At 53.1% G+C, this 22,697-nt stretch overlaps 8 protein-coding genes across 8 annotated transcripts; 4 read left to right on the top strand and 4 right to left on the bottom strand.

Annotated features, from left to right (window-relative positions):
- Positions 1-912: 912 nt before the first annotated feature.
- Positions 913-1,407, top strand: CCM_05138 (L-PSP endoribonuclease family protein, putative; the record flags this gene model as incomplete). The annotated part of the gene is made up of 2 exons (XM_006670284.1): positions 913-1,024; positions 1,097-1,407. 2 exons carry the CDS (start codon positions 913-915, stop codon positions 1,405-1,407), a joined length of 423 nt encoding a protein of 140 aa, XP_006670347.1.
- Positions 1,408-1,909: 502 nt separating this feature from the next.
- On the bottom strand, positions 1,910-2,407 carry CCM_05137 (uncharacterized protein; the record flags this gene model as incomplete). Its single annotated transcript, XM_006670283.1, has 1 exon — positions 1,910-2,407. The coding sequence occupies one exon, from the start codon at positions 2,405-2,407 to the stop codon at positions 1,910-1,912; it is 498 nt and encodes a 165-aa protein (XP_006670346.1).
- Positions 2,408-2,972: 565 nt separating this feature from the next.
- CCM_05136 (glycerophosphodiester phosphodiesterase GDE1) lies at positions 2,973-6,695 on the bottom strand (the record flags this gene model as incomplete). Its single annotated transcript, XM_006670282.1, has 4 exons — positions 2,973-3,080; positions 3,157-6,350; positions 6,459-6,595; positions 6,679-6,695. The coding sequence occupies 4 exons, from the start codon at positions 6,693-6,695 to the stop codon at positions 2,973-2,975; spliced, it is 3,456 nt and encodes a 1,151-aa protein (XP_006670345.1).
- A 1,544-nt stretch (positions 6,696-8,239) lies between these two features.
- CCM_05135 (uncharacterized protein) lies at positions 8,240-10,252 on the bottom strand (the record flags this gene model as incomplete). Its single annotated transcript, XM_006670281.1, has 1 exon — positions 8,240-10,252. The coding sequence occupies one exon, from the start codon at positions 10,250-10,252 to the stop codon at positions 8,240-8,242; it is 2,013 nt and encodes a 670-aa protein (XP_006670344.1).
- Positions 10,253-10,550: 298 nt separating this feature from the next.
- Positions 10,551-11,261, top strand: CCM_05134 (DUF866 domain protein; the record flags this gene model as incomplete). The annotated part of the gene is made up of 5 exons (XM_006670280.1): positions 10,551-10,585; positions 10,640-10,754; positions 10,807-10,872; positions 10,926-11,048; positions 11,118-11,261. The coding sequence occupies 5 exons, from the start codon at positions 10,551-10,553 to the stop codon at positions 11,259-11,261; spliced, it is 483 nt and encodes a 160-aa protein (XP_006670343.1).
- Positions 11,262-12,300: 1,039 nt separating this feature from the next.
- Positions 12,301-13,805, top strand: CCM_05133 (zinc finger protein zpr1; the record flags this gene model as incomplete). Its single annotated transcript, XM_006670279.1, has 2 exons — positions 12,301-12,465; positions 12,525-13,805. 2 exons carry the CDS (start codon positions 12,301-12,303, stop codon positions 13,803-13,805), a joined length of 1,446 nt encoding a protein of 481 aa, XP_006670342.1.
- A 517-nt stretch (positions 13,806-14,322) lies between these two features.
- Positions 14,323-16,126, bottom strand: CCM_05132 (high-affinity iron ion transporter FtrA; the record flags this gene model as incomplete). Its single annotated transcript, XM_006670278.1, has 5 exons — positions 14,323-14,625; positions 14,678-14,876; positions 14,934-15,376; positions 15,441-15,680; positions 16,040-16,126. The coding sequence occupies 5 exons, from the start codon at positions 16,124-16,126 to the stop codon at positions 14,323-14,325; spliced, it is 1,272 nt and encodes a 423-aa protein (XP_006670341.1).
- Positions 16,127-17,999: 1,873 nt separating this feature from the next.
- On the top strand, positions 18,000-22,597 carry CCM_05131 (iron transport multicopper oxidase FET3 precursor; the record flags this gene model as incomplete). The annotated part of the gene is made up of 5 exons (XM_006670277.1): positions 18,000-18,833; positions 18,889-19,691; positions 19,745-19,996; positions 21,858-22,341; positions 22,418-22,597. The coding sequence occupies 5 exons, from the start codon at positions 18,000-18,002 to the stop codon at positions 22,595-22,597; spliced, it is 2,553 nt and encodes an 850-aa protein (XP_006670340.1).
- Positions 22,598-22,697: the final 100 nt, after the last annotated feature.

Below are 22,697 nucleotides of genomic sequence, written 5' to 3'. Positions count from 1 at the left end.
TTCTAAACATTTTTTCTTTTTGTTGTTTCTTCTCATACGGGTCCACAGTCGAATTCAGCGATATTGCATGAGTATAATATCTGGCGTAGTTCTTTTGTTTCACATCTTCTTTTGCTACTGTTTCATGGAAGTTTTTCTTTGGTTGTCTGCCTTTTTTTTTTGTCATCTTCTACAATGGAAAGCGCGAGCTTTGGCTTGCTTTGTTTCTTGTTCTCCGGGTCATTTCTTTTTTCCTTGTTTCTCATCTTCTCCGTATCTGGGCAAAAAAAATGGATGTTGGAAGCTTCAGAGGGGGAGATATACCAAGGGTTTGCTGCGGCTACAACTATGCTGCCAAAATAATCATCATTTGTTTTTCTTTTTTCTTCTCCCTTATTGCAAAGAATTGGCTCGTTGTGGAAATATCCTGTCGCGGTTACAGGGATGAAGGCTGGACTGGACGTGAGGGAAGTCTGCCTGTTGCTTGCATAGATGCTCGATGAGCTATTTTTTCTTCTCGGAATGAATTGGTTCGCGTTTCATTGTTCAAGATGTAGCCTTTTTTCTCTTTTTTTTGCTGTTGAAATCACATTCATGGCAAACCCCAGTTGTCTTTTCATGATGCCAAATAGTCATCATATTCGCTGGGGAGCTAGTCATAACTTTTGGCTACATGGCCATGCTACCGCTCCAACGTCTCCTCCTTCGATGAGAATACGTGCTTAATACGAACGCGGAAAGGTTATCGCGATGGCATCTGATTTCCAATCCATACGAGCGGAATGTGGATTCCGCCGGAAGCTGCCCCGCACTTTCGCGGGATGGCCTCCCGTCCAAAGTATAAATCAACGAGAGCCCTGGTTTATTGAACAATTGATTTCATTAAACAATTGACCCCAATTCCCGTCCCAATCAACCGTCCCAAACCGAACAATGTCCCATCTCAAGTACTACGCATACCCCGGCGTCGGCGTCCGGAACCAGACCAATTTCAAGTACAGCCAAGCTGTACGAGTCGGCCAGCGAATCGAGGTCGCCGGGCAGGGTACGTCTTATACAGGAACTTTTTTCCTTTAAATTCGGTCTGATTTTGACAACGCTGGGGTTCGGGCTTCAGGTGGCTGGAACCCCGAGACGGGCGAGTTCTTCAAGGAAATCAACGCGCAAATCGACCAGGCGTTTCGCAACGTCGACCTGGCGCTGCGCGACGCCGGCGGCAAGGGCTGGGCGCAGGTGTACCGCATCAACTCGTACCACGTGCCCATCAACGACGAGGCCGTCGCCGCCATGGTCCGCAACTTCAAGGCCTGGCTGCCGGACCACGAGCCCCTCTGGACCTGCGTCGGCGTGACGCGCCTCGCAGAGGACGACATGAGGGTCGAGATTGAGGTCGTCGCGCACGACCCGGACGCGTCGGACAAGTCGTGAAGGGACTGCCGAGAGGCAAAAAAGATCAAGGTGAAGAAGGAAGTAACCGCGGGCATCAAGTCTTTGTCATGGCGGATGGAAAACCTCGCGGCCCTACAGTTCAGTGAAGCGCGTGTACATCTGGGTGCAGTTTAGTTCAAATACACAATGTGTCGATTTTGCTTTGCCTCCTACGTATCGGCTAGGTAAAGATGATGTGGTTTTACTTAGTTTCTAAAGAGAGGGGGGAGAATGCCAGCCAATTGGAAATATTACTGAATTAATAAAATCATTATGAATCTCGTCTGCCAACACACACATGTGCTGTTGCATGTACAGTCTGGATGATCAACGCCGAAATAGTTCTCCCAAAACTCTACAAACGCCAGTAAAACACTCCTTTGCCAACACATGTGCTGTTGCGTGTACAGTCTGGATGGTCAACGCCGAAAATAGACTCCCCAACCCCCACAAACGCCAGTAAAACACTCCTCTGCCCAACCCTGCCAGCCAACCACTCCAATCACCATCGCAGCTTAAACCTGGACAGCGAGAACCGACGCACAGAGTCGCCCTCGAGCGCCTCAAGCGACTGTTCCGATGACTTGCGGGACCACCTCGACCGTCCCGCCTCCCGCGGTGACACCACCGGCACGCTCTTCTCCCCTGCGCCGCCGTCGCCGAGCGCCGTCGTCTTGATGTAGTTCATGTTGCTCGGCGCGAGCCGCGCGTTGACAATCTCCGCCGGGACCGGCTCCGTGTGCGCGTCGCCCAGCTCGCACAGCCGCTGCAGGCTCCGGGCGCGAGACTCGGTTAGTGGGCTCGTGGGCGCGTCGTCGCTCGTCGAGGAGCTCGTGGGGGACAGGGACGCGCCGTGACTGTAGTCGGCGCTTCCACGGCTGTGCGTAGAGGAGGACGAGGAGCTGTTGCTGACGTTCGAGGTGGGTGGCGGCGGGTTGGTGGTGTGCAGCTTCGCGAGCCACTGCCGCGTTTGGCTGAGATCCATGTCTGCGGGGGCCATAATGATGATGTTGATGATTTTTATGTTGTTGTTTAATTTTCGCTTCTCACGGGACAAAGATAAAAATAAGCGAGTCTGGAATGCTTGCTGATAAACATGAAGTGATGAGGTGTACTGCCAGTTTTAAGGGCAATAGAAAGAGAGAGAGAGTTCCCGACCAAGCAAGCGCCACCCACGAACGTGCCTTCTACACGCGAAATAAAAAGAAAAGGTTCTTTCCCCAGCTACCAGGACGTCAGGCTTTGCAAACCACTAGCGCTCACGTCAATTTGGCGTGTAGGCTAAGGTTTAGACGCGTTGGACGAAAGCCGGAAACTCTCTTCACGAACTTGTCAGGTACTTACTATTAGATGGCTCTCGCCCTAGTATCGAAATGTGTTAGATAGCTTGCAAAGGTTCGGAACGTTCCAGGCAACAAGCCACACGGACAGAGCAACCCGTGGCAAGAAAGGCAAAGTCTAGAAATCCAAATCTGGTAGTTGTATGAATATGAGCTAATATGGTGCGTTTTTTTTTGGCTGCTGTATTTTTCTTCTTGACTCTGTTAATATAGACGCAGTCCTCGTTATGACGTCTCGGTTGTGGCCCCTGCCGACTCTCCCGTGGTAAGGCCCTTGCGGATGGCCAAGACACTGTCGACAATGACCGCATCAATCCCTTGCTTCACTTGGCGCTGTATTCCAACAAGTTAGCCAGTGGCGCTCTTCAAAATAGGAGCCTTGCCTTCAAGAGCAAAGGGGAACACGAACCTGGACCATGATGGAGTCATTGTTTAATGTGCCGTAACTGACACACACTAACCCATTCTCTTTGACAACCTTGACCAGACGAGGGCTGTTGATGAGCGGTTCCGCGGCAGATACGATACCCAGTAGGTTCCAGTGGCTGGCAAACCGAATAGCCTCCTGCAGCGACGAGGCGCGAATATCGGAGACGGGACTGCAGCCGGCATCGGTAAGGAACAAGATGGGAATCGATGGCTGCTTGTAGCTCAGGCCCAGACAGATATCGGGGTTGAACGAGCTAAAGATGATGTGCCGCTCCCCGGCGAGCTCGTACACCTTGGAGAGCACAGTGTCGCAGAAAGAGTTGAGCTCAACGGCATATGTATCCATGTCATGCTCCTCCGTCTCATGTAGCATCGGGTACTTCATCTCAATGTTGAAGCCAATGTGATCCGGCAGTTTGCGGAACAGATCCTCCAGCGTAGCAAACGGCGCTTGAATAAAGTTGCCGCGCGAGTTTGCCTTGAAGCCCTTTTCCTTAAAATCGCGCGTGTGCTTCATGCGTTCGTCCATTTCCCCGTAGCTGGACCCAGTCCCAGCAAAGCCCATCGAGTGCGAGCGCTTTGGTGCAAAGCTGCTACTGCGGGCACGAGAGCCAGTAGGATGAGAATCGGCATGCTTGCTCCGCTCTTCCGCTCGGTGGCGCGTTTCAGGGTTGATGTGCAAAAACTGCTCGAGAGTGAGCGTGTGCACGGGAGCGTCGATGCCTGTCTCGCTGACAAGAAAGTCGTGGTAGATGACGGGGACGTGGTCCTTGGTGAGCTGCACGTCGAATTCGACGTATTGGGCTCCCAGATTAGCGGCGGCGATGAAGGACGGAATCGTGTTCTCGCCAAGTTGCAGAGACTTGTTGGAGCTGGCATTTTTTCCGAGGCCACGGTGACCGATGAGCATAGTCGTCTCCATTTTCTTCCAGTACGTTTGGCGCGATGTAATCTCCATGTTTGGGTGGTGGAAAGGCGTAATGACGTGGAAGTTGAAGTTGACGGTTCCAATGACGTCAAAGCTGCTCGACATGATGGGAACACACACATCACCTTGCAGGTTCATGCGGCCAGAGCCCATGGTAGGCTTGACGGACGAAAGAAGGGCCACAGCACGTCCAACTTTGGCTTTTTGGTTGCCGGAATATGTGGGCACAATGTCAAACATGAGCTTCACCTTTGCGGCATCGCCTGTGGTAAAGACGACGGGCTCGGTGGCGATGCCTTCATGTACAGGCAAATCGATAATAGTGGCGTCGCCGATTGCTCCAGTGGCAGAGACAACAACTGACAGTGCTGTATCGAGTTGCGTGCTGTGCGCCTCAGTCAGCGGGATGCTGTCGAGGTTGACTGCCTCTGTTGTCTTGCGGAGGTCCATAGAACCAAGGCTGACCAGAACCAAGCTCTCGTTCCGAAGATAGCGATGGCCAAACGTCTTGACGGACTCAACGGGACGAACCTGGCTGTTGGCAACGCTTCCGTTCGACCGACGACCATCAATTGACGAGGCCTCGGGTGGGCTGGCAGACAGTCCCTGCTCAGCCGGACGTTTGGGCGCTTCCTCGGTTACCTCCTCGGTATAAGAGCCAAGGAGTCGGGCAATATCCATGTGGCCGCGGAGAGCAGCGTGCTCCTTTGCCATCCAACCGGACGCATCAGGCTTGGAGAGCTGCGCGCCAGCCTCAATGAGGAGTTGTACAACATCGAGCGAGCCGTCCACGGCAGCAACATGTAGCGGTGCCCAAGAGTAAGAGTTCTCAGTCAGCTCCATGTCTGGCTTTTGAGAATCGGTCCCCTTGAGAATGATCTCGGCGCACTCGCGGTGGTTGAAGCGAGCAGCCACGTGGAGAGCGGTTTCGCCAGTCTTGTCGCGCCAGTTGATATCGACACCAGCGTCGAGAAGCATTTGCACAATGACCCAGTAGTTTGCCTTGGTCGCGAGAGCCAGAACAGCGCCAGATTTTCCAACCCGCTTTCGTATCGCAGGCTTCGCGTCACTACTGCCTTGCCAATTCTCGCCCTGCAACAGGCTCTTCGTGGTGAGAGGGTGGCCGCCGATGACGCTCAGATGCAGAGGAGCATAACCCTCGCTGTCCTGCCACTCGGCGGCGTCGATCCCATCACTGACATCGAACTGGTTCCATTCCTGCATGCGGGCCATGAGAATTTGACAGAGTACAACAAAACCAGCCTGTGCAGCATAGTGCAGAGGCATGCGACCGAAAGAGTCGCGAGTTCGTAAAGATATGCGCTGTTCAGGCTTGAGGTTGTCGAGGAGGAACACCAGTAGCTGAACAGTTTCATCATCCTTTTCGAGAAGCTGCGATTCCTTTGTGTTGATGGCCTTGATCGGAACAGCGGCCGAGACGGCGGGTTGCAGGTGTCGGGTAGAGAACTGCGTGCCAGCGGGGACGGGTCGATCGTCGATATTGGATGCAGATTTCGTTCTCCCAATGTGAATAATAAGTCGGTGAATGCAGTTCCGGCCGTTGATGTCATCAGGCTCGTCGAGATGCTTGATAAGTCCCAGCAGTAGCACGATGCACTTCTTTGCGCGAGCAGAAATGGACCTTTGGAGCAAGTTCAGCATCAGTGTTTGCGAGGCAGGCTCAGACGGAGTGACGGTGGAATGAATGCCGTCGTTGAGGCCGTTGTCATCATCGGCGCGCACTGCTTGGTCGAGGATATCGAGTTGTGCCTGGGGAAGGTTGAGCATGGCCTTGGTAGAGGCACGACCCAGAGAGCGGGCGGAGCGATCCGACTTGGCGTCGTCAAAGTTTTGGGCGTCGCTCAGAGCAGAGAGCCAGCGGTTGATCTCGACGAGAAGACGAGAGGTGCCGCCGTCCTTGGCAAAGGGCTTGGTGTCGACCTTTGTGGAAATGTAGCTATTCTGGGCAGCAATGCCAGGCACTTTTTTATCGAGCTTCTTGGTAATCTTGACAAAGCCGCGGCGATTGATCTCGCCAAACCACTGAATATTGCGCAAGAGGGTGCGCAGCTCGAGCAGCGCGCCCATGACTTCTTCCACCTCATCCTCGTCGAGGGTGGCGACGACATCGGGGATGCGGCCGTAGCGGTCTTGGAGGAGGCTGAGGCGGCGGCATGCCGAGGCGAATTTCTTGTTGTAAAAAGAGTCGACGTCTTCGAGATTGCGATCAAGGGCGAAGAAGAGCTCTGCAGAGAGAAGAATCGGGTTAGGTCACACGGGGGGGGGATGGAGCGAACATCCCCCCTTCGTCGAGCAAAGACATAATCAGAGGCATCAGGGACGAGGCCGCCCACCTGCAGGATCCACTGTGATTCCCTCCTTTGCCTTTACGGAAGCAGCTTTGACGAGTTTCTTGAGGCCCTTATAGTTGATGTATGAGGCTGCCCATTCGGGGACCTGGTTGCGTGGGAGGCTTTGGAGAGAGAGGTGGCTTGTTAGTGTCTAGTGTCTGGCGGTGTGCAGCAAGTGCGGAAGGGGGGCAACAGCTGGTGGCAGTCGCAGTGGTGCACTCACTTTCGCCCAAACTTCATGTTGGCGATAATGACACGACAGCGCAGCTAATTGACGTTGATTCATTCACAAGCTGGCTCTGGGGGGGGTGTGCAGCGAGGCTCTGGCAAGCTGCAGGGGCGCGCAGGGAGCTGCTTTAGAGGGTGCTGTGGCGATGCGACTGAGAGCAGCCCTGTCTCTAGGCTGTAGAGTAGGTCCAGGAACAGAGTCGCAAAGGGCCGGGCAGGGCGACTGGTGATATTAATAATAAAGAAAAGAGCAGCGATGAAGTGACAAGCAAGGCAATGTCCCGCGTGACCACGTATTGGTACACTATCAAAGGGTTGGGTCCAGGCGCATGCGAAGCTGCACAGGTTCGGCTTTTAGTTAGGTAGGTACACAGGCGGGGAGCCGCGTTGAATGAAAGCTGCGTGGCGGCGACAAGTTGGAGCTTTCAATCTTGAATCGAATCGCGCTTCCTCCAACCAGCTTGCGCCACGGCCAGGTATGCAGCGACCGAGCAAGATGTAAGCGATGTCTCAGAAGCTCGTTGCTCGTTGAGCCGGGGTTTATTAGCTTGCAGCTGGCCGCCGCCGATAGTCGGTGGGCGTTTTCTTAGGTAATTATCGGTATGGCACAACGACGGCACTAACAAGAGACGAGTGTCAGAGTACGAGTGCAGAGTGCAGAACGCGCAACGCGGGAAGCCACCTGAAGAATGACAAGAAAAGAAAAGATCGCGGTCCAACGGTCCGGTATTTTTTATTATTAGTAACGACCTTGTACCAGCACTTTTTGCGCCACCAACACTCGTGCCACTCCACAGCTTTCTCTCCACAATGTTGGCAGGTTGCCCCACGCTTTCACACGCCGACAAGTGACAGCGAGGACAAGGCGAGAGGGGGAAAAAGAAAAAATAGAAACAGGCTGGGCAAGCCAAAGGAAGAGGGGAAAACTCAGACGAAGCAGATCGCCAGGAAAAAGGGTCGTACAAGTGACAAATGGACAGTCACTCCCGGCGAGCCATTGGCTCGTTGCTAAAGCGCCACGCTGTGTTGTTTGTTATCTCTTTGCCCTCCTTGCCTCCTTGAACGGGCTACTGAAAGCCCAAGTTACACGGCCATGCGCCTTGGAATCCTTGACAAAGAACAGTCATTTATTACTTGCTTTTGAACACCCTCTCTTGAGTTGAGTTTCGTAGCTCCTTCGCTTGCACAGTCTCGAGCCACGCCTACCCATAGCTTGCCACCGTGCCCGGCCCGCGCCCCATGACTGGTCCGGCGCCCAGAATCTAGGTACGTCATTCACCTTGTCTACTTGGAACTCACCCCGACACTCAATATTCGTCCTGCTTCTATGCTTCTATGCTTCTGTTCATAGTTGCGCTTCACTGAAAAAGCGACGCCGTCTTTAAATCAGAATCCTTTCTGTTTTCACATACTATTACACACCACTCACTCACTACTGTACACCTCCCTCTGACTCTCGCAATTCTCCAACGGATTTCGTGTCAAAAAAAAAAAAGATATGCTCGCTATATTATTCTCATGTACAAGCCCGTCACATTGCGGGTTGGCTTTCTCTCCTATGCGGTGCCCAATCCAACATGCTCTGTCATGGGATGGGGTCGCGCAACCAACTGCCTGTTCCAGTGCATCGGCAACTCGCCATCAAAAGCCACACCCTGTGCCGCAGCGATTCTCTGGCTGAAGCATATCCGCGGCTTTTCGGCAGTCTGCACTGGCCTCTTCACTGTTGCCTTCTCTTCCGTTGGCTGCTCTCGACTTGGCATCAGCTTCCGAAATTCCTGGCTCAACTGTTCCGATCGTTGCAGAGCCTGTGAACCAATGTGGATAGCACAATCCTCGCGAAATTCTTGCGAATGATCGGCGTTCAGAAGCTTGCTCTCGATCGATGTTGTAACCTTGCGCACCTTGACGTATTCCTTCCAAAGACTCTCCAGTTGTAGCATTCTGCTCTTGCTCGAGTCGAAATTGTGCAAAAAGCTCTTAGCTTCCAAAAGGATGCCCGTGCTATTCAGCGTATTAATTAAGCCCGATAGTCCGTCTTCAGAAATTCGGAGACGCCGGGCAGATAAAGATAACTCTCTACCACGTGGACCGATTCCGCACAGGTCCAGTAGCTGGTGCACTCGATTGACCAGATGCAGTCCATCCTCATAGCTCTCAACCATGATGAATCGCCATTGCTGCCCATACGAGCTCATACCGCGTATCAACTGCACGCTGGCCGACCAATCCAGTGCAGAAACGCATTCATCCAGTAGTTGCCGTATCACCTTGCTGCCTATGGCAACCCCAGACTTGAGACAGCCCACAAATAGCAGAGCTGCCTGCTCCAGCAGCCTGAAGCGCAACAGGCCTCTCATCATCTCTTCTACCAGTTCCTGGTTGAGAGGCAAGTGCTCCATGATGAACTCGCCGGTTTGTGTTTTTGACGCTCGGTTCGTCATTGCCCAGGCTTGCTCGAAATTGCGCTGTAATGAGTCTTGGTGCCTTCGTCGCATCTTGGCACCAACTTTATCATCCAATCCTGTTATCCGCGCCACATTGAGCAGAAAAGGTCCCGGGGTATTCATGAGCTTGTTGTGGTTCAAAATGGCCACGAAAGTCGATTGCGTAGGTCGAATGTAGCGGCCATAGAAGAAGGAGTAGATGACATGGTCCGACAAGGCAGACAGTCCATGCTGGTCGAACCCCGAGATTAGGGTGTTGTATGTATGTATATCCGGTACATGCGAAGATATCATCATATTATAACAAATACGGCCGATTTTCTCTTTCGGCGGCATGGAAGCTGCAAGAATTTTGCGGAGACTTTCGTTAAGCTTCTGGGTCATGTTCCGCGCTCCCTCGGGATCAAGAGATCGAAAAGTATAACCGGCGTGGTTACTGCGTAGTAATTCTGTAGCTTGCGTAAAACTCCGGCTCTCTTTATTTGTTCGGTCCATTCGATCTGCTTCCTCGAGGAGGGCATTGACCAAGCGCAGGAATCGCGAGGTTTCGTGTCGGAGGTGTGTCTCGGTGCGCGCCCCCGGAGCGGAGCAGTGCTCACTTTCGTTGTAAATTGCCAGCTCCAGAGCGGTATAATCAATACATTGCCCCTGCTGGAGCATCGATTGGCTTGGGCAATCGTAGTATTCCTTGCGAAGACAATCCGTGACGCTCGACGCGGCAACAGTTGCCGGGAAGTGGACGTTCTTTCTGTATGGACGTTCGTTGTATATTTGTTTCATGGCTTTCCACAGTATGTCCATTTGCTTGGGGGTGAATCCAGCGGGATTGGTGCCATGTAGAGAGGGTAGAAGTTTGCCCTGCTCCTTGAGCTCGGCAAGCTCCTGTTTCGCCTCCTCCAATTGCTTGTCCAATTCTTTTCGTCTTTCATCCTTTCTTATCGAGTCGATAATGGCGGCGGATGCAAACATGGAGCTATAGCATGCTGTGAATATTTCGGTCAAAGTTGCTTTGCGGCGACCGGCAGCTGTGGTTGTCCTTCTTCCCAAAGCATTCACCGCCGTGCTACAGGCGCGGCAGCCACAACGGTGAGCCTGGCTGGCTCTATTCCACAGTGACTGCATAGCGTCCGCATGATACGTCGAATTGGATGTAATCGAGTGCGCTGGGCGTTGTGTGACGTTTTCTTGGGCCGTGTAAATTGCATGGACCGAGGGAAGTCACAAATGGCGCGAGGTTCGCCGTTGAGTCATGTGATCTGGTGAGCTACAAAATACTTTGCTTGACCCCACCACGACGACCCAATTGGTCAGCCGATTGGAAGGAGCTAAAGATCAGCGGCTCTGTCTCTGACAAAGTAGACTTTCAAAGTGAGGAAAAACATATCACGCAGTATTTTGAAAGTACAGCAAATATTTCATCATGTTTACCCTCCTTCTCACCGCAGAACTGACAGGGTAGGTTGCAGGATACGGTCCCTGGGCTCTGTTGTCATTACTTACACTTTTAAGCGTCACGAACCTGCGTCCTTTGGACACTGAGGAGAACCCGTTCTGGTACATGTTCAAGGTCCAGTGCACTTCTTGCCGAGAAATTCATAACAACTATGTCGGCGTCAACCGATTTGTAAGACTACGGGCCCGGTACCCATCATGAAAGTGACTGACGAAAAGGGCAGGAAACGAACGAGATAAGCGGCAGCCGTGGCGAGGCCAACTTTGTGTGGAGATGCAAGAACTGCAAGGTATGAAGTCTTCGAAACAGCCTTTTGGATTTGTTTTACTTATACCTGATTAGAGGGAAAGTACTGCAACCGTGACAGCCGCCGCTATCCCGTACGAGCAACATGAACCGGCCAAGGCACAAAATATTATCGAGTTTGACTGTCGAGGTCTTGAGTTCACCGAGTTCAAAGCAGAGGTGGGTTTACCCTCGAACTTGTTTGCTTCAGCAACCTTGTGGACCATTGACTGACTCGATCATAACTAGGGTGAGTGGCTTGCCGATGGCATCGAATCGCGCTCCAAGTTCAGCGGCATCGAGCTGATCGACGCGGAATGGTACGACTACGATGAAAAGGCAGGAGAAGAAGTCAGTATCAAGGATGTCTCATGGGAAATTCGCAGGGCATAGATGTCTCCAGTAATTAGCATTGTAAAGGAATTCTCGGTGATGGATTGGTTGTCGTGGCATATGAGGCGTTGAATTGAGAGCCGTTATTGGCACACCCCACAAAGACTGTGCTCACCCCCAATTTTTTTTGGCAACCTCGAAAACTTGGGCAACTATCCCTATTTTCAACTACAGGCCAGTTTTATGGTTTTATGAGCATCAATATGGCAGCAGTAGATCCTCTGTCGAGGGCGAATTTTCTTTCCAATGCCGCTCACCTTTTACGAGATGCAGCGCCAGAGACGTCTGCGCACCTAATGAGCGAATGTGCAGATCATATTTCCAGGCAAGGCTCCTCCTTCTCCGACATTTATCGACAGCACGTCTGCACGGCCTGCGGCCACATCATGATCCCGGGGCAAGCGACAGAACTCAAACTTGAGGCCCAAAAAGTCTCCCGCAAAAAGGGCCTGTCTCGTAAAAGGGGCGTGGCTGCTACACCAACAGGGCCATGCAAAACTTTGACTTGCGGTCACTGCAAAAGCACCACGAGAATTAGGTTACCTGTACCTGAAAAGGTCAACCGCTCCAAGGCACCGAAAATATTGGCCGCCTCCATCTCCAGACCAGCTGTCGAGAAACCAAAGTCGACGACCAATGCCAGCAGCAAGAAGCGCGCAAAGAATCGCAAGGCAGGCCTGCAAGCGCTTTTGTCATCGCAGCAGAAACCCTCTGGTGGGCTGAGCTTGGCCAGCTTTATGAAGTGAGGGTGAAAAAGCGCCGGTCTTATTCTGTTTTGGCTACAACAACAACAGCGTTACTTGCTATTCTCAAGTCTTGGTCAAACCTCTACCTACCTCGCCTTGTCTATCCACAAGCAGCCCGAATGTTCTAGGTGCGACCAGCTGCTGAAATCTGGGGTCCAGCGCCACCATGACATAACGCCGCCAAAATCTGCCCCTCCAAAAAAACTTCAGAGCCCCTCCATCGCCATCCAGAGAGTTGCGACAGCACTTTATTTTCTAACAAACCTCCCTTAAGAATCTGCACAATACTCATAATGGCTGCGGAGGAGCAAAAGGTCCAGGACCCATCCGAGTTCTTTCAGTCCATCGGTTCTAAGGTTGAAGGCCTTGCGCCAAAGGCGAATGGCGAGCCCGACGAGGACGATGACTTCAAGCCTATCAACGAAATCGAATCGCTTTGCATGAACTGCCACGACAATGTGAGCTCCTGTGCCAAAATTAATATCAATCATCGCTAACATCGCTAACAACACGATAGGGTATCACAAAGATTCTCCTCACTTCCATTCCGTACTTTCGCGAAGTGATCATCATGTCCTTCAGCTGCGAGCACTGCGGCTTTCAGAACAACGAAATCCAGCCGGCCGGAACGATCCAACCCAAGGGCGCACACTTCGAACTACGACTGACAGACCTGGACGACTTTAACCGTCAGGTCATCAAGTCTGACTCCGCCGTTGTCAAGTTTATTGAGCTTGACCTCGAAATTCCCGCCGGTCGCGGCCAGCTCAGCAATGTGGAGGGCCTCCTCACCACTGCCATCGACGATCTCGAGATTGGCCTGGAAGCACGCAAAGAGCAGGCGCCAGAAGTATACACCAAGCTCGTTGAAATCATCGCCAAGGGTCGCGCTATGCTTGCTGGAGAGTCCTTCCCCTTCCGCGTTTACGTCGACGACCCTTCTGGCAACTCCTTCATTGCACCGAAACTCAAGGACGGTGTCGGCAAGTGGGCGAAGCGTGAATATGCTCGCACATCTGAGCAGAACGCTGCCCTTGGTCTGGCTGATAGCGATGTCAGCGCAGCTGTTGCCGCCAACGTGGGCGGCATGAGCAACCCGGGCTTGACTGATGATGGCGAAATTATCCCTGACGAGGTTTACAACTTCCCCGCTACTTGTCCTGGGTGTATGCACGCTTGTATTACCCATATGAAGATGGTTGATATCCCTCACTTCCAGCAGGTTGTCCTCATGTCTACTGTATGCGACGACTGCGGCTACCGCTCAAACGACATCAAGACCGGCGGTGCGATTCCCGAACAGGGCGAGGTCATTACTCTCACCGTCGAAGACGAAATTGATCTTGCACGCGATATTCTCAAGAGCGAGTCATGCGGGCTCGAGTGCCCTGAGTTGGAGTTGCACGTCACCCCCGGTACACTGGGTGGCCGCTTTACCACCGTGGAAGGCCTCCTCACACAGGTCCGCAACGACCTTCACAGCCAAATATTCGAATCCAGCGGCCAGGGTGGTGACTCGGCCAACTCTTCCGACCGCCCGCAGTGGGATAGCTTTTTCAAGAACCTCGACGCCGCCATTGCCGGCGACAAGAAGTTTACTGTGATCCTCACCGATCCATTCGCCAGCAGCTACGTGCAGTCCTTGGTCGACCCCCCGGCTACTGACCCCAAGATTCAGCGCAGAAAGTACCAGCGCACGGCGGAGGAAGAGGAGGAGCTGGGTCTGAGCGATATGAAGGTCGAAGGATACGAGGAGCATGCGGAGAAGGACGGTGTCAGCGGCGAGTCCAAGGAATAGTCATTGTCTAGAGGGTGTTTAAACGTATGAAGTCACGAATGATGCAGAGAAGAAAAAAATATTGGGAAAACGTGGGGCATTTTCTGTTGATATCCTGGGAAGGCGTTGGTATATAGAGGAGCACAAAAGACCACGGGAGTAAAGAATATAGCAAGAAACAGAATATAATGAGAAAAAGAACGATGATGAGAATGAATAAGACGGCGATGTAGCTGGAGTATAACAATCATAGTGAGCAGCGGCTCATCTTGTTACCCTGGTACTTGGTGCACTCTCTGGCCTTTGCGTCCAACGATAAATGAGCGACGTTGTAATGGAAAACGTACCCTTCTTACTATCACGTGTAATGCATTTGCCTGGTATTACACTTTATTCAATGGTGAGTATTTATTTAATGGTGAGTAGCTATTACGACTAAACAAGATAAAATGTGAGGAATCTAAATGGTATATACGTTAGAGGGTGCATCTTCCCTTTTAACCAGAAAACAATCTCTTTCCTTCACCTATGGAATGAACTACTGAGAGGCAGCAACGGGGTTGGTCTTTTCGAGGACAGGAGCCTTGCTCTCGACGCCACCGTGGCTACCAGCGCTGGTGCTGTTGCGGTCACTGTCCGAGTCGGCGGCCTTGGACTTAGCCTTCATGAAGGGGTAGTGGCCGGTCGACTCGTTGTAGCGCATAATGATGAAGCCAGCGATGACAAAGATCCAGTATAGATTGTAGGAAATGACGGAGCCGTAGGTGGCCGAGTTGGTCCAGCCCACGATGCCCTTGAGGATACCCCAGGCTTGGGAGCCAGGCGCTTCCGGGCCGCAGCACTATAAAAGTCAGCATACCGAGGGCGAGTGGGTGAGGAGTGCGGGAGCTTACGTTGATGTGCCAGACGCTTTTGTCAATGTCATAAGATCCGGGGCCGTTGCCGACTTCAGCAGCGTCGCCGCCAACGATCTTGTTCCACTGGGCGCTTTCAAAGCTCCAGACGGCGCGGGAGAATAGGCCGGCGGCAACGAGGTAAAGAACGCAGGTGGAGATGGTCAGGAAGAGCTGGAGCTTGGCGCCGATACCGCCGCTATAACATGCATTAGCGTGGAATATTGGTGAATGACAAAATGTTTGAAAGACATACCGGTAGAGAAGGTAGCCGACGATACCGCCAAGGGCCAGACCGCAAACGACAGGCAGAGGGAAGGCAGTAGCAGGTGCAGTAAAAGAGACGCCAGCGACAAAGACGACGGCCTCGATACCTTCGCGAAGAACAGTGACAAAAGGCAACACAAACATGGTGTACTTTTCGAAGAAGCGCTTGAAGATGCCCTTGCGGCCGCCAACCCTGAGAGGGTTGTCGACGGCCGTGGCGAGCTTGACGCGCCACTTTTCCTGCATCTTGGTGACGCGGAGGAGAGCGGCGCCCATGATGGTGATGATGATGCAGCCGAAGAGAGAAAAGGCGCCCTCATAGTAGAGCCCATTTTGGGACCAAGAGGAGCGGCCGACGGTGTAGAAGACGCCGATGATGGCGCTTGCGACTACCAAGCAGATGAAGAAGCCAATCAAACTACCGAGCCATACCTAGTAAGAGAAGAGCGCGTGTAAGTAAGAGTCGTGTCAACAGATTTGGTGGCGGGCAACGAACCTGTCTGCGCAGCTTCTTGTAAGCCTTGGCATCGCCGTCGGGACCGCCGAGGGCCTGCTTGAGAAAGGCGAGGAGGATGGAAACAATGATGACGGCCTCGAGCGCCTCGCGAAAGACGACGAGGAAGACGGGGACGGCAAAGACGTTGTTGGCCATGGTTTCGGGTGTCTTCCACTGCCAAACTCGTTTGATCTTGGACAGAGATGGCGGTTGGAGGATGGCGGGTTGGTTTTGTGTTGCCTGTTTGCGCGCCCAATGGAAGCCAGTTTTTTTTTTTGGTTCGGGTCCGCACCAGAAGAAGAAGGGAAGATGGGCAGGCGAGAAAAATCAGGCCACGAGGGAAATTTGAAGCGAGCCGGGAATGGCAGATTGGGGGAAAAAAAACTGGTTTGCTGATCAAGGGACCATTTGGGGGGGGGAGGGAGAGAGACGAACGTGGAGGGGAATGCCGTTTCAGCCGCGGTGGGGGGACTGAGAGTATGGTTGGAGTTGCTTCTCTGGGATGGCCACTCGGAAAGCGCGCGACGGGGCAGAAACAGATGAATAAAAAAAGTCGAGAGAAGCGGAAACCGAGAGGGTCGGTTCGGATCAGATAATACGGATTTGGCAACGGATGTTTGGTGGCGTCTGTCCAAGTCTCGGGTGGAAGTTGAAGTGAAAGATGGCTTGCCGTCGGATGTGGGCATGTCGACGACAATCACCTGAATTAATACCAGGTAAAGAGTTAAGACTGCAGAGCTACCGGAAAATGGGGTCGAATAGGTGGTGGAGCCAACTGGTGGATTTAAGCTAGGTAATTACTTTCTTTCTTTTGTATCTTTTCTGGATATGGAGGCTCCTAGGTAGGTAGGATATCATATTTTAGCGTTTGGGTTAAAAGTCGGTTGCATGGGCTCCCTCTCTCCGTTCCGCCACCGGCATGTCCATGCAGTGCTAGGACGTTTAGTCTGTTTGGCAGCAAAGGCCTGAGGGGTTTTCCGGGGCACCCTTTTTTCTCTCGTTTCTTTTCCTGTCGTTTTGGTCGAGTACGTGAGTTTTGTTTGTTTCCCCAGCCCTTTGGTCCTCGGCTGCTGGACCCGAGATTGTGCATGCCCAGAGATGATGCCCAGCGATTTGGATGGACTTGGAGGGTCTTGTCGATTTATGCCAAGCAATGTCTCATATAGTACAGGCAGTTGAGCGGTGCTTGGCGAACGATTTGGCGGGGCCGTAGGGCGGCCAAGTGCCGAATACAGTGGGTGTTTGCACCACCGCAATCATCGACAACCGGTGCTGGCATCACCATCAGTAATACAACGTTGGGTAGTACTTGACTATTATTATACTTTGTGACCAGTATTGGCTTCCTCTCTCGTTCTTGCCGCGCATTTCCACATAAGACACGTGATTTGGCATCCCGACGACCCAGCTGCTCAACCTCCGAGGCAATGACTAGCCGACGTCAATCAGTCCACTGCCGCCCTGTTCTCGTCAGCTTGGCCTCGGCCAAGTGACCAGCAAAGCCGACAGACAACACGGGCCACAAAGCCCCGGCTGAAGTGGTCTCTTTTCTCGCTTTTTTTCTCCCACACGAGCCCGTCGAAATTTTTCTTGTTTCCCTTATCAATCAATCAGTTGATTGTGCCCGCGACTAGCAAGAGTGGCGGCTCCCCATCCCCATCTCAGCCCCATGCTAATCAGATCCTTCTGTCCAATCGCTGCTCGTCCCCGACGCCTCGTCAACGGGGCTTGACTTGTAACTAACCTTTGGCTTTGCGCGAAAAAGCTGCTCGTGTAGGAGATCAGGTCACCTGCACCCGTTCGCCGTCGGTCTTGTTTTTCATTCTCCTTTGGCTTGCTGGCGGAGACACCATCCTTTGCGAGCGGGCCAGAGGGTTTGAACCGCTGGGTCGTTGATCTTGATCACTAATAAGCCGTTACTAACAACAGCACGAACGACGGCTAGTACTGAGAAGTCTTGGCACAATGCAACATACACTCGAAACAACAGGTATTTCAAATCATCACGCTTCCAATTGCCCGTCAGCAGTTGCAGCGTCGGCTTCTATCACGTCCTGCGGCAGCGAGGACAGCCCAACTTTCAGCTGGCTGCCCACTAAAAAAAAATAAAGCACCCTGGCCATCTCCGACGCCACGAGTCTACCAGAATAGAGGGCCCAAGCCGCTAAAGAGTGCTCCGCTGGCTGCCCCATTCGGGCAGCTCCAGCCTCTGCGCCGCTGCACCAGCACGGGCGGCTTCAGCGGCCTGCAAGTTGCACGCTACAGCCCACTTTCACCTGCAAGTCACCCCTGTCCCCTGTCCCTGGTCCCCTACCTGTAGTCGTCCATCTCCTTCCCTGTTGTTGCGCTTGCCTGTCGCCGCAAAGTCGCATGGCCATTGTCCCGCCCGTTCGTCGCTTCTCCCGCCAACACCCTTCTGCCCAAATCCTTCTCAAAAGGACGCAGATATCTTCTCGTCTCTTCTTTCACCGTAACTAGCTTTTGCCAAGGAAGATCAACTTGCTCACCCAAAGCTGTCCAAGTGAGCATACTACCATCCTATAAAACGGCTCCCTCGCCATGGCGCCTCTCGTCCAAACGGCCGTTGTCGCTGCACTGGCAGCGATTGCTTCTGCCGCCACCATTACCCATGATTTCAACATCACCTGGGTCACTGCCAATCCCGATAATGCCCAACCTCGTCCCGTTATTGGCATCAACAACCAATGGCCTATCCCCCGCCTCGAGGTCGACGTTGGCGACCGTCTCGTCATCAATGTCAACAACCAGCTCGGCAATCAGTCTACCTCGCTACATTTCCACGGTCTCTACATGAACGGCTCCTCCCTCATGGATGGCCCGACCGGTGTCACCCAGTGTCCCATTCCCCCAGGCTCTTCTTTTACCTACAACTTCACCGTCGATCAACCCGGCACCTACTGGTATCACTCCCACAGCAATGCCCAATATCCCGACGGCCTGCGCGGTCCCCTTATCGTCAACGACAAGGACTTTCCCTACAAGGACAAGGTCGACGACGAGTTCATCGTTACTCTGTCCGACTGGTACCATGATCAGATGCAGGATCTCATCCCCACCTTCCTCTACAAGGGCAACCCTACCGGTGCCGAACCCGTTCCCAAGGCTGCGCTCATGAATGAGACGCTGAACCTTGATGTGCCTGTCAAGCCTGGCAAGACGTACATGTTTCGCGTCATCAACATTGGCGCCTTTGCCGGCCAGTATCTCTGGATTGAGGGCCACACCATGCAGATTGTCGAGGTTGACGGTATCTACACCAAGTCTGCTGCCGCCGAGATGATTTACATTGCTGCTGCTCAGCGTGTTAGCTTCCTGCTCACCACCAAGAATGACACCTCTGCCAACTTCCCCATTGTCGCATTAATGGATACTGTAAGTCAACCGCCATAGCCCAGAGTCATGTAGACAACTCAGACTAACATGACAGACCCTCTTTGATGCTCTACCCGAAGATCTCAACTACAACTCTACTGGCTGGCTCAACTACGACGACAGCAAGCCCAAGCCTGATGCCAAGATTGTCTACGAACTTGACGCCTTCGACGACATGACTCTGGAGCCCTATGATGAGGAGAAGCTGCTCCCCGAGCCCTCAAAGATTGTCGAGCTGGACGTCATCATGGACAACCTCGGCGACGGTGCCAACTACGCCTTCTTCAACAACATCACCTACAAGTCGCCCAAGGTCCCAACCCTCTACAGTGTCCTGTCGAGCGGCGACCAAGCCACGAACCCCACCGTCTATGGCGAGTACACGCACCCCTTTGTCCTTGAAAAGGATGAGATTGTCCAGATTGTCGTCAACAACCTCGATTCGGGCCGCCACCCCTTTCATTTCCACGGCCACGCCTTCCAGGCCATCCACCGCTCCGCTGAGGAGGCCGGCACCCTTGCCAGCGAGAACTTGACCGAGTCGGACTTCACCCAAGTGCCCATGCGCCGTGACACTCTTGTCGTTTGGCCCAACGGCAACATTGTGCTGCGCTTCAAGGCAAACAACCCCGGCGTCTGGCTGTTCCATTGCCATATTGAGTGGCACGTCGTCTCGGGCCTGCTAGCCACGTTTGTTGAGGCCCCTCTGGAGCTGCAGAAGCAGTTTACCATTCCCCAGAACCACCTAGACAACTGCGCCGCCCAGGGCATGGCCACGCAGGGCAACGCCGCCGGCAACACCAAGGATCTGCTGGACCTGACGGGACAGCCAGAGCCTCCTCGCCCCTTGCCTGCTGGGTACGTGTTAAAGACATGGTTCAAATTTCGGAAACATGCTGACTGGAAACTAGATTTACCACACGTGGCATCATTGCTTTCGTGTTCAGCTGGATCACTGGTATTCTGGGTGTCTTGGTCGTCGCCTGGTACGGCCTGTCTACACCAACCAAAACGACGCACGATCACGAGCACCTCGTTGGTCCGGCTAACGGTACCACGGAGGTGCGTGAAGCGAGTGCAACTGCTGGCACTACTGCTGCTACTGCTGGCACTACTGGCGAGACAACGTCAACCGCCGCAGAGGCGAATGCCACGGCGGCCAGGTCGAGTTGATCAAGATACCCAAGGGGAGGAGGGATGGAATTGTAATGGATATAAAAGTATGTACAGATTGGATAGTATGCGTATAATAAAGGACATGCTTATCCACGTGTGGGGTGTTGCGCGTGTGTGTGCGAATTCATGTGATGGGCAGCAATCGTGATGTGATGATGAATTGAACTGGGGAAGAGGCAAACACTTGGACGCTGACGGGGATGGCTACCAAGAAACCAGAAGAGCTGGAAATGAGCAAAGTGGGGAATAGGATTGTTGTCTGCTATTATTTGTGAGTAAACAGAGTGACGCAGGAAAAAAAAGAGGGAAAAAAAAGAAGGTCAGATAGCAACACCTGGTCTCGATCCAGGGACCTGCGGGTTATGAGCCCGCCGCTCTTCCCCTGAGCTACGTTGCTTACTTGTTCCAATGCTGGAGGATATCGGAACAACTGATGGAAGACGGAAGAGTTAATTATGTTTATAAGGGTGCCGCTGCGAATCGGCCCCGTGTGAGTCAGAGGAAATTTTTGATGAGGCCCGCATGAGTGGGTTGAGCAAACGGCAGCGTCTCCGCCGGCACGCGACATGTTGACGCGAGGTACTGATGAGCGGGTCAAAAATATATGAAAAAGGGTGTTGCGTGTTTTACGGTGGACTAGACGTAGATGTAGCGAATAATATAGAGTGTTTTGGTAGGATTTGAAAAAGACGAATACGTCGATGTCGAACAATGTTCACGTATACAGTCAAGCAACAGGACTGCTGCTTCCTTGAATCCCGTCGCTTTACCAGAGTGAGAAGAGCAGAGCCTGACACTACAACTCTAGAAATTTGGGTAGCGAGATGCCTCACCTACAAAGGTTGGCATTTTGTTCTCATATTTTGCATAAGTGCAGGGTATGTAGGCTTCCTAGGGAGCATCACGAAGAAGGGATTTATTTTATTTTATTTGTTGGCCCTGATATTTTTACCAGAGGCTAGTCATTCGAGTATATAGACATTATTTCGAATATTGAATATTTGAGTAGTTTGCTTATTTCAAAGAGTGCAGGCTTTATTGTCATGCAGCTCGTCGAAGCTGCGGTTGCCCACACTGTCTCAGCCAACGAACGTCATGGTTCAGAAAATCCCTATAAAATAGCTAATAATAGTCCGCCTGCACCCTGAAAGGGGCACTCAGCCAAGTCAACCTCTTGTTTCGCACAGAAGGAGAAGGAAACAAAATAGGTCGAATGCAACTCACCAGTAACTTTTTTCCCACCTAAATTTACCAGCATCTACGCACATCCCGCCTCGGCACAGTGCCGCTGCTCATGTCGTTGCTCTCAGTCTTGTGATGCGCTTAGCGAGCGAATCCAAGACCACCACGCCACCCCCTCCCCCCCCTTTCGACGATCACTTTTATTAATCGGTGTACGAATTACTAGGGGGAGGGGACCCTTTTCTTTCTTGTTAACCTTGAAGTTGCCTCATCACGCAAAATTATTTCCCTACACGACAAGAACTTGCCGACCGTTTTTTCTTCTCGTCCTGCTAGCGAGCCAGGCGCTTCGTTAGCTGGAAAGCATCACGACAAACAGCGTGCACTGGTCCGGACACTCGTACAGACGGCGAGATGGCGACCAAGTGTAACCCAGGCATCGTCTACATGACGGTACGCTGATTTCTCCATATGCACATCTTGCATCTATACGTGCACTTTCCATCTCTCCCGAATTCTCTCTAATTCCACCTACCTACTAGGCAAGCCTGGTTCTCTTCGCCATTGCCGTGTAAGTCGACAGAAAACATCTCCCCAGCTCGGTCCAAAAACAACGCCCTTCCTCTAACCAAACCCCCCCAACGCCAGAGTCCTCCACTTCCACAGCCAGCATCTCTCGCTGCCCATCCCCGCGGCCGTCACCGTGCTCGTCGCCATCCTCCCCGTCGCCGCCTTCCTCAACGCGTTCGTCTACCCGAACCTCTTGCGCAGCGCCACCTCGGACCTCGCGCGCGCCGTGCCCATCGCCCTGCAAGCGCTGCAGGCCATCCTCACCGCCGTCCTCGCCACGCTCGTCGCGCAAGACTTTGCCCCGTCCGCCGCCGCCACGCGCAGCTGCGCGCTCGACGCCGCCTGGCAGGCGCTGTACGCCGCGCGCGACGCAGACGCCGTCCGCCTCGTGCAGGACACGCTCGGCTGCTGCGGGTACGCCGCCGTCGACGACCGCGCCTTCCCGTTTGCGAGCCTGATAAGACAGACGTGCGCGGAGATTTACGGTCGCGACCGCGCGTGTGCGGCGCCCTGGCGGGTGGCGCTCGAGACGCACGCCGGCGTTGCGTTTGCCGTCGTCGTCGCGGTGGCTCTGATGCAGGTGCGTTTATCAGGCCAAAAAAGGGACAGAGGTTTTGTTTTTGGGGGGGTTTTTTCTTGGCTGACAATAGAGGTAGATACTTGGACTTGTCCTCATGCGACCCAGCACCAGCTGGTGGACCGCGCTCCGCACGCCAGAGGATGAAGAGGGGGAGGAATACGACGAGCAGAGTAGGCTGTTGGGCGCGGAGCGAGGGCAGCAGGTTGCGTCTTCGCCTGTCGCTGGGCCGTCAACACATATCGAGGCGGCCCGATGACGCTGACTCGAAGAGGAGTCGAGGGAAGATAGGAGCCAGAGAACCAAGCCAAAAATGTATTGCTGGCAGTGCAGTTTTCACACGCACCTTTAATTTAGCT

This window comes from Cordyceps militaris, assembly GCF_000225605.1.
Source record: "Cordyceps militaris CM01 unplaced genomic scaffold CCM_S00004, whole genome shotgun sequence".
Taxonomy (NCBI): domain Eukaryota; kingdom Fungi; phylum Ascomycota; class Sordariomycetes; order Hypocreales; family Cordycipitaceae; genus Cordyceps; species Cordyceps militaris.
Note: the sequence above shows the minus strand (reverse complement) of the source record. Positions and strands in the feature narration are given on the sequence as shown.